The sequence below is a fragment of the Homalodisca vitripennis genome, chromosome X (assembly GCF_021130785.1).
Source record: "Homalodisca vitripennis isolate AUS2020 chromosome X, UT_GWSS_2.1, whole genome shotgun sequence".
Taxonomy (NCBI): domain Eukaryota; kingdom Metazoa; phylum Arthropoda; class Insecta; order Hemiptera; family Cicadellidae; genus Homalodisca; species Homalodisca vitripennis.
Window position 1 is genome coordinate 143,186,284 of NC_060215.1, and position 14,329 is coordinate 143,200,612.

At 32.0% G+C, this 14,329-nt stretch overlaps 1 protein-coding gene across 2 annotated transcripts in view; it reads left to right on the top strand.

Moving 5' to 3' along the window:
- LOC124369959 (tubulin-specific chaperone D-like) overlaps nt 1–13,412 on the top strand; it is a 40,782-nt gene extending 27,370 nt beyond the window's left edge. The window contains exons 5-8 of one of the 2 annotated variants that reach the window (XM_046828185.1): nt 2,201–2,366; nt 4,695–4,848; nt 8,802–8,880; nt 10,551–13,412. In XM_046828185.1, coding sequence (XP_046684141.1) covers nt 2,201–2,366; nt 4,695–4,807 — 279 coding nt within the window. In that variant the 3' untranslated portion in view covers nt 4,808–4,848; nt 8,802–8,880; nt 10,551–13,412. The remainder of the gene's footprint in view (nt 1–2,200; nt 2,367–4,694; nt 4,849–8,801; nt 8,881–10,550) is intronic. The other variant, XM_046828187.1, reaches the window with a different exon arrangement.
- Nucleotides 13,413–14,329: the final 917 nt, after the last annotated feature.

The window sequence follows — 14,329 nt, forward strand, 5'->3', positions numbered from 1 at the left end:
TCATCCAACAGATGGAACAGTTTGGGAGGTTTTAGCGTTGGCATAGGAGGCATACAAATAAAATAAAAATACATTAGTGCAAGTACGTTCTCCAATTTGTCTTCACCTGTGCAGAACTAACTCTTGGTCTTTTCGGATACAAACGTTAATCAATGTTCTTAGCTAACACATAAAATTACTATGTTCTGAAAAGCTTCTGGGATCATCTGCATACGCAAAAATTCGTTCCTTTACTCTCGGGACCTTAAAATGTCCTTTCAAAATAGTGCTGCGTTAAAGCTGAATCTTTATCAAAGAATCTGATCTGCCAAGATTTACCAAATCATTAATAACTGGGCAGAAGTCAAGTTCATGTTCCACCACTTTTAATTCGGCTACATAGCAGCAGGTGAAATCTTCCTTACGCCAAACTAGGAAACATCTGTGATGTGTTATTCGGTAATCAATTGCAGTGAGACAATGGCGTCTCACAGCATCGGGGCATTGTTCATTGTTTTTTCTCATGTATTCCTCTCCTTAATAGTCACCTGGAACATCAGCTCTGGGATGTCCTTGCAATGCTGACACATGTATCCCAGATCTGTGCCATAGCCACCCTTCTTCTGTGATAACATTTGGGTTGTGTCTTCCTGGCTCCTGACTGTCTTCCTTCTTCTGAGTTTCCTGATAGTGGTGACCTCACTGTTTGTTGTGCCCGACCTAACTCTTGGCTATTACGTCGAGGACACAAACCATTACCTGACTCAGGGATCAATTATTCTTAATGAATGGTAATATTCGGAATTAGGTTATTTCTACATTCCAGATGAAACATATGGAGCTGACCAATCTGCAGACAGAGTTTTATAATTTTATGATACGGAACATGTTCAAGTTTGTTATTCCAGCTCCTGGCATATGAGCTTGCTTGGTATCCACTTGAAACCAGTTAGTATATATTCTTTGTTTGAAGTTTATTTTTGACGACGGAAGGATTGTGAAGGAAAGGTGGTCGTAGGTGGTTGGTAGACGAATGCAGATATATTGTGACCTGTATTCTGTAGTTCAGTTTTAATGATTAGTGTTGTGTATAGTTTTTTTATTGAGTGCATGTTTTAGAGTTAGTGAAGTTGACACACAACATGGTGGTTGTGATTCCTGACTTAGGCGTGTCACAACGCTTTGGTATGATTTGTTTGTTTTAACCTAGTTTGTAATTATGTATTAGATTAGTTATTTACCTGAAGAACAGATCAGATTGCAAATCTCTAAACCTAGTGTTACTGATTTTTTGTTTCACTGAACGATGGCAAATGTTCGGAAAAATCCTGTTTCCTTCACAGTTAGTATAATCCCGTATCGAGTTACCTCTTGCCGCAGAGCATTTATTAAATTATTCAGCTTGTAAAAGTACATTAAATAAAATAATTTGAATTGTTATATAGTAAAAATGTTTTATATTCAGTACATGTGAAAATTATGATTCTGTGCTAATCTTGATTTATATTATAAATAGCATAAAACTCATCCTTACATTTATACTTTTGTAAAACTTCCTATTGTACAGGTGAAGAAATACATGATATGCTTGGTTGTATTCCATGATTTCTGTTAAATGTCTCACTGAATTATGAATTTCAAAAGAGAGATTTCATGGAGAAATTTTTATTGGCTTCCATATTTAGTAACTGAGTAATTTTTTAATTTCATAAAACTTTTTAAATTTTGAATTTAAATTAAATACTTTAAACTCTAATGCTGCATAGGTCCAAACTGGCTTGGACAAAAAATGTTTAGGTCTTTTTAAATTTTAAATAATTATTTGTTTTAAATTTTGATTTAGTACAACACAAAGTTTTGTTTTAGTTATGTGGTTCATTAGGATGTAGTGAAAATAGCCTTTCAAGTTCAAAAGAAACAAAAAAATTCTATAGCTAATAGTAACATTGAATTGTACAGGAGTTTCCTAAGAAATTAATGTTTTTGTTATAAATTGTCTAAATTGAGTCTATTGGCATTACCTAAGATTAGATATCTTTTTATGTATTAAAATTGAAAACAAGTGCAAATTACATTTTCAGTTTAATGGTTTTAAAAATAATAACGCTTAGACAAACTGAGAGGAAATAATATTCTGGTTACAGTGACGTTAAAATAAATACATTGCATGCTGATAGTTCATTATATGAGGTTGTGACATCAGCAATGGATTGATTTCCAGGCCCTGCACAAACTGGCGAGTAGAGCTCCAGAGTACATGGCCTCTGACGTATTGACAGAGCTATTTGCTCTCATCGTGAATGATGACCCCAAAGCCATACATGGTGCTGTTCTTGCCATAGGAGAGCTCGTGTGGGCTTTATCCTCGATTTCTCAAAACCTATTAGGTCAGTCAAAGCTAGCTCTTAAGTTCTCTGGTCGAAGTCAGTAGTATGTTGTTTTTAGAAATGTAAAACCTTAGTGATATAATACATTTTAAATGTTGTGCGATTGTTAATTTTTCTACAAATTCATGTCAGGATTGAAATGAAATGAAATGAAATATGCCTTTATTTAAGAGGCGGAGTTAGGGCTATTTAGCCCTCTCTACCACCCAACCTCACATAATATACAGATATATGTACAGTGAATGATCTTAACTAATAACAAATTTTAAATTAAAATAAATGCTTAAAAATTAACCAAAATATATACATACTATTTAATAATTAAAAATAAAATTTATCAGCTTAATATGTAGAAAAATTCAAACAAAGTTAAATTAAAACTTAAATTAACAGATTACTTTTTAAAGAATTTCTCGTTATTACTACATTCATTCTCTCAAACACACAGCCCGACCACAAGCACGCCACGAGCACCGCCACCCGTCACCCCCACAGACCGGCCAGCAACAAGTCCTTGACCTTTGCCCCAAAACGAGCTCGGCCCTCTATAATACGTATATCATCAGGAAGAGAGTTCCAGAGGCGACATGCCTGAACAGTGAACGACTTACTGAAGAAGTTCGATCGATGAACAGGAATTGACAGTAAGGTGGATCCCCTTCTCGTAGGTCGCTCACTTGTATAGGAAATAAATTTGAAATGTTCGGACAGGTAAACAGGTGACTTGTTTTTGATAACTGAATGTAGAGTTGAAAGAATGTGAAGTTGGCGAAGTGTACACTCAGGGAAAATCTCAGATTCCAGAATCGATTGACGGGTTTTGAAAATCGAATCTGCGGAGATCCACCACGTAATTGATTATTGGCAGTACCATGTTAAAATATTGACCACTAAAACGTGTTTTTCTGTACTTGAAGTATTTAAACCAATAAATAGATAACTTAATTCACAAATTATTGTACCTTTGTAAATAATATTTTGCTTGCAGTTTGTACTTATATATATATATATTTGTGTGTGTGTAGGGTTTGGCATCTCCGCGTGTATGCTGCATAAATTTGTGGACAACAATGCGCATATTAGCAATCGCTTAAAAGTGTTCTTGTACTTAATGTTTCAAAAACCGTAAATTGACAACCAAATTAACAAAATATCATACTTTTGTAAATAATATTTTATGTGCAGTTCTGTATATCTGTACATGCATTGTCTCGAGTCTGTAGCGTATTTTCGTGGACAAAGCTGCTGATAGATTTAACGAATTGTTGGTCAAAAAGAGAAATTTACTTGATCAAACAAATTAAAACACTAGAAGAGGAAATAAATTCTTTATCTCAATAATTAGGTATTTTATACTAGTGGCTTATCAAAAAATTAACAAGTATATTAATGATCATGCTTTGCTATTTTTTAAATACGTCTTATATGATTTAATTTTTTCAGACATGTGAACTACTGTTGTAGCTTAAAGTACTCGTAAAAGTTGTTGCTTTTCATAAAATTATATTACACTCATTCATTATTTGTCTATACCTACACTGTGTGTGGCAAAAACTGATGTGTCATTTAAATGTGGGCAGGCCAATGGATTTTCAGGAGCTAAATACAAATGTTGAGATTTTATATTAAAAGGCTTGGTCGATAGGTCTAATTTACTGCGGATATGACTGGGCGGGGGCGGGGCTCCCTTATTGTTAAAAATGAGCTTTAAGGCTTAAACATGACAGATTATCATCTCCCTCGTTCGCTTAGACTGGATGAGGTTGGAACAGAGCTAACCTCCGCTTCTTCCAAGTTGACAATTATTGAGATACAGTGACTGCTATATCTCGACAAGAGGCGGTCCCTACCTTACCCGTCCTGAATATCCTGTCACTCCGAAAGCAGCACAAAGGTCATTCGTTATAGGACTAAGTACAATGAAGGGTTTCCTAATCTTATACTGAGTGAATAAAATAAATGTAAAATTATTCTAGCTTAAGATTGTGTTTTGATTTTTCATTGTAAATACTGGCGGGATAAGTTATGTTTTACTTATTTATTATGTTCTTTTCTGGGTTGCTATGTTTCTTTAAATGGAATTGGGGTTAAATGTAAGAGAATTTTATAGTCCCGACTATTCTTAATAAATAAAGCAAAGTTCATTCATTTACTTCAATAAATCATATTTACTTCATTGGTTATGTAAGAAAAAAACAATTATCATAAGCATTAAAAAAGGTCTTCAGAGTAAACAAGTGAGATGTTAAATTTAAATGAGAGAAAAAGCAGGTCCTTAATAATTTAATTATACTGGAAAGGGTTAAGAAGCATGTATGATTGTTACAGAGCCGTACCTGGAGCGCATAGAAAATCTAGTAGGCCAATTAAAGGAAAGAAACTTAATGAAAGGAGCTCTTGGTGACATCATCAAGACTGTCTTGTGCTCCTTTATAGCCTAGTTCTCGGGCCAGATTGCCATTCCACGGCAAGCCTGTCATTGGTGAGTCATGTCTAACGTAGGATTGTTCAATTCCGTGTGATTCCTTGATTTATACCATGGTTATTTCTAGAATTCAATTTATTCCAATTATAATAATACTGTCGTTATAATTTCTTTAACCCATTGACATGTTAACTTATTTTACCTCCTGTGTGTCTTAATTCTGTATTGGCTGGATTCAGTATTAATTATGTAATTCGGTGCTATAAGATAATGTATTATTTATTTACTATGATATTTAAGGTTTGCTATTTTTGCAAGTAAAAAGACAATAAAATCTTTTTATTTACATAATTATAAATTCTTCCTCACCCTCATAATCATGAAGACATGGTTAGGCCTGTTTCAATTCATGGACAGCAACTTTGATTTCGTCAACTTTTTCTCTATCAAACGGGACCAAGATTCTGATATGAAATGATTGGATGATATTAACCATTTTCGGTTAGGTTCAATATGGTCAGCTGATTGTCAAAATTATATTCTTATTATACCTTTCACCTTTTTACTTTATACAAAGTTAACTGCAATTTAATGTTTAATATTTATTCATTATTCATGTTTTCTGGAATAATGTTTCTTTTTTTAAAAAAAGATAAATAATTATAAAATAGAGGAAATACAAAATTATAGGTCTTATAATAGGTACTTTGTTTTAAATATAATTTTAATTCTCAAAAAGCTAATCTTTTTTAATATTAGTAAGTGCAAAGTAATGTCATTCACAAGGAAAAAGATATCAATTTCGAATAACTATGCCATAAATGGTAGTAATCTTGAAAGGGTATTTGAATTTAAGGATTTAGGCGTAATTTTGGATCCTACTTTAACTTTCAATCCCCATATCTCATCTATTGTAAATAAGGCCTACAAAAATTTGGGATTTATTATTAGACAGTCTTCAAATTTTCATTCAATTTCAACCTTAAAAACATTGTATATATCACTTGTCCGATCAAATTTAGAATTTGCCAATATAGTGTGGAATCCTTATTTTGCTAATCGCATTAATTTAATTGAAAAGGTACAAAAACGCTTTTTACGATATTTATATTTTAAAGAAACTGGTCACTTTACCTTCGATATTTCATATAATCAACTTTTAAGCATTTTTGAAATGGAAAGTCTTCAAAAACGTAGAAAATTAGCGAATTTACTTTTTCTTTTTAAATTGCTGAGAGGTGAAGTAATGGATTCATTTTGCTTGTCAAAAATTAATTTTTACACTCCATCATTTTATAATAGATCCCAAAATTTGTTTCACATTAATTTTTCTCGTACAATGGCACATTTTTCATCACCTTTGAATACAATGATGAGATTGCATAATTCTTTGCCTGGGGAGGTTGATATATTTTTACATAATATTAATCAATACAAAAGACTTTGTCAGAGGGATATAAACTGAGCTAGACTATAACTAATACCTTACATATACACATTTAACAAATATACTACACTACCAATATTTGTATTAAGATGTTTTATACTTTTAATTACACACACACACACACACACACACACACACACTCACATATATACGAGTGTGTTCTTTTTGTTATGGCTTATCTTGCTTGACAGAGTTTGATTTGTTGTTTTTGTTAATATTTATGATTATTTATTATTGTTGTTATATAGTTACGTTGTTATATATATATATATATATATATATATATATATATAACAACGTAACTATAATAAAATTATAAACAAAATAACAACAATAATATATATATATCTCTGTTATTTATCTTTAGGCTTAATTATCTATTTATTGTGAACTATTGTGGTGGAACACTGGACTGGACTGGATTATATTGGAATTTGTGGATATTATTGCATGTCATCTTGATTTAAACATGCACAATGTAATTGGGTGTGTAACCTGTATTGTTGCATGTAAATAAAATAAATAAATAAATATTTAAAATTAGTGATAGTCAAGTAAAAATAAAAAGTAGGGTAACCAGCAAGATTGTTATTTCATTTACACATAGTATTTTAGTGATGTGGGAATATTTTGAAGTTTAACTGTTTTCCTTTAATTATTCCCACATTATTTGTGCTTGATTTGAAAAATTCTTCGTTGCACATAGTCTAAGATCATATATACAGTGGTAAACACATACAGAAATCATTTTTACACATAAAACTTGAATTACAAACAAAGCATGTCATTAGTGTTCAATCAATTATGATTTAAAAAATCTTGAAATAATGTTTATAAAAGTTTAAAGTTCAAGTCACAGTATATATCCCGGGTGTTTATAAATGAATATCAGGAGTTTTAACGTTTTTTAGTATTTATTGTTATAAAACTTAAAATTATAATTAATACATGACGTTAAAAAGCAACTCAAATAGTTATACCTACAACATTACAAGTGTTCAATGTGATCTCCATTCATCACATGGCACGCATCAGGTCGATAGCCTAGTTCTTCCCAAACTTTGATCATTGTGTCTGGATTGATTGTTGCAACAGAGGCGTTCAACCAATCACGTACTAAATTATTCCTCCGCCCATAAACTTTCTGATTAGATATGGCACACAAAACATTCAATTTAGGGGAGTCCGCTTCCAATTGTACCATCATGTGAGGGTTTTCTGAGCCCCAGATGTGCACATTGTGAGTGTTCACATGTCCACTGAGGTGAAATGTTGATTCATCAATGACAACGACATGATCCAGATAATCTTCATTGTCGTGCAAAATCATTTTGTATCAAAATTGGCACTTAAACCATAGTCTGAGGTGTTGGAGTCTGTAACAACTCCAAATGGTAAGGACGTGGTTGCAAGCATTTCTGTAAAACTTTCCAAACAGCCTTCACTGGAATTGCTAATTTACAAGTAGCGTTCCGAACTGATTCTGTGGGCAACACGTGAAAGTCTCTCACTCACCTAACACTCTCATCACTAACCGTTGGTCGTCCCGTACCAACTTTGCAAAGGCAGCCAGCATCTTCAAACTGATAATACAATCTACGAATGTTATTATCACTCGGACGATCACAACTGAACTTTATATGGAAAGTACTTTGCATAGTTACTACAGAGTCAGTCATTGCAAACTCCAGAACACATAAAGCCTTCTGTTCACGAGTCGTCATTTTTGCTACTAATGGATGGAAGTATTGCGTCCACATGCAACACCAGTGACAACAAACAATAGTGTTTGAGTTGCTTTTTGATGTGATGTATGAATTATAATTATAAGTAAAAATTGCAAATACCACTTAAAAACAGTAGTATGGGATGGTGCTTCAGTACCAAAGGCAGTTTTGATTCATATATAAATATAAGCTTTAGTATTATTCTGAAGATAAGTTTCGTAGTATTATTCTGAAGATAAGTTTCAAACTTTACTCAGAGTCTTTTATATCGAAATAATGATAAATACTTAACTTTTACAGTTTTATCTAAGGGAATTTAAAACAATTATTAAAACAGAGTACAAGAAACAATGTACATTGATGTGTTGATTATTTAGATCTCATTCAAAAGTCAATACTGTATTGTATTTTAATTTGAATTAGAGTTAAATATCGTATTTAGTTTTTAAATTGTGAGAGTAACGTTAATATAACACACAAATTATTGTAGTTAATGATAATTATACATTACACTTAATCATTCTGTTGTTTTATAGGTGTGGTTAATTTAACAAAATATGGTACGGTATTTAATATTTTTCTTTCCATAAAAATGACAAACTATTTTTGGTTCTGTACTTGAGGGAAAGGTTATAAGTGCTAATCTTCACTATTTATATCCTTTTTGTATTCTTTCCATTCATGTTACCAGCAGAGTAAAAGTTCCAAAAATAACCGGATCATAGTGAGAAGATTTATTGATATAGGGATAATATAAGTATATACTTACATACCACATTAATTAGCTAATAATAGTTTTCATGCTGCAACTACAATGACAGTTATTGTGCTCACAGATGAATGGCAGCTGTTTATGGACGAATGTGTGTGCAACCCCGTGTCGGATGTCCCAGGACGCAGTGCAGACTAAAAAGTGTAAGTAAAACATCATTGTGATATTAAGTTTTTGGGAATATTGTGCCAAAGTTTGATGTTACTCTACGTTGTAGTGCCCCAGGACACAGCCCCGACTAGAATATGTAAGTATCTCTATTGGTTCCAAGCCAGGAGACTAGTTGAGTTGTATATTGTCATCTTCTTTCTGCTAAGTGGCAGCCTATTGCTGTGCACTTAAGCCTCAAGAGCCTATTGCGCATGGAAGTATACCATGAGGCCAACCAGTTTATGGTAGTAGAGCGTGATGAACAGGCAGAGACACCCAGAGCCAAACTGCCAGATACAAATGCCTGCTGTAACCTTTCCAGATCAAGATCTTTTGTGTTTTTGACTTCAGGGTCCATAAAAGATCCCACGGGTACCGAGGAAGTAAAATGGCCGTACGCTTGTGGGGGGGGCAACCCCCCAAGGGCTCCATTTGTGACGCTTTATCCCTGAGCCATGCATCACTTAGGCACGGGCGTCGCTTCACACAGTGGGATTGGAGACCTCCAGTCCGTACAAAAAGCATGTGCGTGGTACGATTCTGGACAGATCAGTCCAGACTGGCCATGCCCAGCTAGAACTACTACTGTGAGGTGCCGACAGCAACTGCCGCCGCAGAGTACACAATCGGGGCACTACCCTAGATCCTGGGATTCTGTTTTCAGCAGGACCTCCTCATGCAGGACACTTAACAAGTGTTCATCTGAGCCCAACAACCATTGGTGGGATTCGGATCCCCCAATATCAATTTTTTAACCGCTCTGTCAAGAATAAAAGTTAAGATTGTAATTTAGTAATAACAGTACACTTTTACCTGTCTAGTATACCAATTTGGTCTCAGTTAGATCAGAAGTTTCCAAATTATAAATTTTAGAGTTTCAGTTTTATCGAAGAGCACAAAAAATCTGTACACATTTTTGTTGCTATTGACATAAATTTTATGGTAACTTTCATTGTGTAGCTCTGATAGTTAGTTTGTGGTTAACGTTTACACTCAAGTATATATTTTTTGATCTGAGAGTAAGCTTAACTGATTTAGGAGTTGAAACTTGCACATTTATTTTCAAAATGCATTCTCTTCTACAAAATGTATTGAGATCTGGGTATTGTTAAGTTTTAAAGGGAACAAAAACACTTATAAACTATAAAATTACTTACCACTCCAAGTAATCACTTATTTCACCAACCTCATAAACATTACCGTGCTGAATCTAAACAACAATCAAAATTTAGGCTTAGCCAGTTTAGCCAACATAAAAAGCAATAATTACTCTATGTAAACGTGTACTATAACGACTACGGCTTGGCAAACGAAGTCTTCTGATCTCAAATACTAAGAATATGCATAAATGAAACTATTAAAAAAAATTACCTATACTAAGATATCCAAAACATTGTGTACAGTTTTATAGAAGCTATATATTTGAAGTTTTATTTTAAGCTGTAAGAAAACAATAAAAACCAAAAGTTTTAAATGAATGTTTATTAATTGTAAGAGGTTGTCCTCTTAATGCTCCTACAGCTGCATGTGTAGTATCTTATGTCTGAAATTAAGAGCCAACTCGATTTTAGCTCTGTAAAAACAATGTTAACACTTCAACGCTAAATTAAGTTAGTTACGTTTTTGGTACAAAGGTATTTAATAATGTAATTCTCTTTTTCAGGCAGTATTGGGGCAGCTCGGGAAGGAAATGACCCAACACGGATTAGACTGACTCTGTTCCTTTCATTGACATTTATCACTTTATTAATTTTGTATTTGACTGTGTTCACATTGCTAAGAACATTTTATTTATAGAATAATCTATAAAGTTCTATCTCCAAGTGTGCCTTACTCTAAAGTAAACATTGCACAATTTTCTGTGATTTCCAAGTGATATAATACCTTATAAGATTTTTTATAATGTTAACTTCTTCTCTTTCTCTGTTAGTTTAAGTGTTGTCACTACCAAAGTATATTGTAGTAGTTTTGTTAAATGTTTTCTGAGTTAAACATATTGAAGCAGTATGTTGTAAACATCACAGATTCTGTGTGTTGTTACTACCAAAGTATATTGTAGTAGTTTTGTTAAATGTTTTCTGAGTTAAACATATTGAAGCAGTATGTTGTAAACATCACAGATTCTGTGTGTTGTCACTACCAAAGTATATTGTAGTAGTTTTGTTAAATGTTTTCTGAGTTAAATATATTGAAGCAATATGTTGTAAACATCACAGATTCTGTGTGTTGTTACTACCAAAGTATATTGTAGTAGTTTTGTTAAATGTTTTCTGAGCTAAACATATTGAAGCAGTATGTTGTAAACATCACAGATTCTGTGGATGTTGTGATATTTTATTGTTAATGTTATCAGAAACGCTTGCCTTGAGCTTTATCTATAGAGTTAGTAAGTTGAATACCATGGAGTTAATTCCCTCCATATTGTTTTAGTTGTGCATAAAATTTTATTTGATGTTCAACGTAGCGAATTTTAACTGTCGTTTGTTAGTTTTAACTTATTCTTACCTTATTTGTTCCTTGTGTTTTTAATCAAATCAAATCAAAATCTTTATTGTCTTTAGGCATATAGCAATCGACATGGTCATCAATTTATGTTACAAATCATAACTTGTCATAGTTAATGTTTATACTACTTAGGTAGGACTAACAAGTGTAAATTGATAATATAAAACATCATTTTTGCTATACCTAATTCTTGAATTAAAATAACATTGATAAATATAAAATAAAATCTTAAACTAAATAAATAGTCGATAAATAAAATAAATAAATCTTACATATGTAACAAACTTACAAAACATTAATTTCTGAATTTGGCATATTTAAAAATTCATCGATACTATTGAAGGGATGAGCAGCCAGCCATCTATGTAACTTACATTTAAAGAGACTAAAAGATAAATCTTTGGTTGAGAGTGGTAACTTATTATATAGTCTAATACACATTATAGTATGGCTAGATCTAATTTTTTCCAACCTTGTGAAGGGTACATCAAGACGATTACCATGCCTTGTAGATTTTTCATGGATTTCATTCCTTACATTATATGATAAAATATCTTTATGAATACATAACAATAAATAAAATATATAGAGATTAAAAACAGTTAAAATACCTAAATTAATAAAAAGTGGTTTACAATTAGCCAGGTAGTGAGACTTGGTAATTATTCGAACAGCCTTCTTCTGTATCAAAAGGATATCTTTAAGGTTGCTGGAATTGCCCCCAGAAAATCAAACCATAGCTTATTATGAACTGAAATAGACCATAGTAAACAGTAACGATATAATGTTTAGGAACACAACTCATGAGACGTCTTAATAGATAAATCACACGAGATAGCCTAGTTGATATTTGTTCAATGTGTTTTGCCCATGACAGCTTACAATCAATGTACACACCTAAAAACTTGACACAATTATCAAACTCAATATCATCTTTAACAGGCCTAAGACTAAACAGAACCGATTTAGTTTTGTCATTATTTAAAAGTAAGTTGTTAGCTGAAAACCATTTTGAAGCTAGTTCTAAAGTATTATTGACGTAATTAATTGTAAATCAATTAAGTTTTTATCAATAGAAAGAAAATTGGTGTCATCAGCATACAGACAAGTTTTAGACTGTTGAATATTAATAGGTAAATCATTTATTGCTATTATACCAATAATAATACAATATACCATTTTATATTATTAAAAGTGCCTTTTATGAGAGATTTGTACACTTAAGATTTCATAATGTGTTTGTTACAACAACTCACCTCCGTAATATTGTAACAAAAACTCAAATTTGCATCATAAAGCATTAATTTCTCATATACTTTGCATAGCGAATGATGCTGGTATTTTATCTCTTTTGCTGGAAGTTTTAATCAGGTACTTGCAATAAATTCTTCTGTTTGCTTTGTTTCTATGCTCTTCTGTTTGCTTTGTTCAGTAATAAGTATTTGTATTTAATCGGAATAAGTTAAGTATCTTCTAATGTTTTAAACAGAGATTAATTATGATAGTGATTATCAGTAGTAACTTGCAAGGTGTGAAGTAAATCTACTCCCTAATTTTTCATAAACTGTACTAAAGTTGTTCTGTTACTAATACAAATAGGAATATGTGATAAATATTGTGATTGTACATGAAGTGCAATGTACCTTTGCTCAGATCCGTCCAATGTTACCGATCTGCGAGACAAACTTGTTGCCATATTTGCTCTCTTGTTGTGGCGTGAACTCAGTTCCTATTCACGCTGTGTTACCTTGATTCTGCAACATGCTGTACGCACAAATTTGTGCAAGAAGTGCCTGAACATTCCGTTTTTTGGTCAGTAACATTGATTGTGTAATAGTATTGTTAAAAAACAATGACATAATTCAGTTGTAGTTTACACACATGTAACATTCCTAACTGTTTAACCTCAAATGTTTTAGGCGTGATTCTAGATTAAGATTTTTATAATGTTATGTGTTTTTGAGATGTTTTTGTTGTTACAACTTTTGTAAAGAGTGTAATAAAATGAGTTTAATTCATATAATGCCTCATTCTCTTTTTTTTATTCAATAACCTTGAACTTAAATTAATCTTAATGAGCAGTCAAAAATTAAACTTATTAGTCCAAAAACCTGACTCATGTGAGGTTTTTTTTGCATAATTTGGCAAATATGATTTTAATTCTTTAATGCTTTCAATTATGAGCTATAATTAAAATTTTGTTGTTGATTCATTCCTTAAGAGATTCTCTTTAATCTTAAATAGGTTCAAGATGTTTTTAGCTTTTAGCTAACTTTTTTACTGTATGAAATAAAATTAAAATATATAAATATTTCTAATTCACTGTGAAGAAAGTATTTTAACTTACAGTTAACTACATCTGTTGTTTTTATGATAAGATTTACTAATATTTAAATATATTATGTCCAGATTTCAGCCCAGTATCTAAATTTTCCCCACATGCACCATTTAAAAAATATTACTTATGCAGTCATATCATAATTTTCTACAAAATTAAAAACAGCCCTCTTCAAAATTAATATTTTTCTCTTTATTTTTGCTTGACATTATGCTTGAAAATTTTGTTTACATAAAAAGACTGTGTTCATAAATTTTGTGTACATACCCATATTGTAATTTAGTAACAGCTAAAATAAGTTGTACCAAAGTCAGTGTTAGTCTTGAGAATCCTTGATCAGTACTTTTAAAATTAATACTTTATATCACAAACATATAGGTAGAAACAAAACAGACAAATGGAAATATTTTTTGTCAGCATCAACTAGAACAGGACAAGGAACGGGTTACTCGCTGTCATAATCTGCTGGCAACAGGTAATTACAAACACACAGAGTAAAAAAATTGTATCTCTTTTTTAACTATGCTGGTATGTTTGAGAAGTGCCAAGGGCTGACTAGATCAGCTTGATTATATATCTTGATTTGTTACACATAGTAA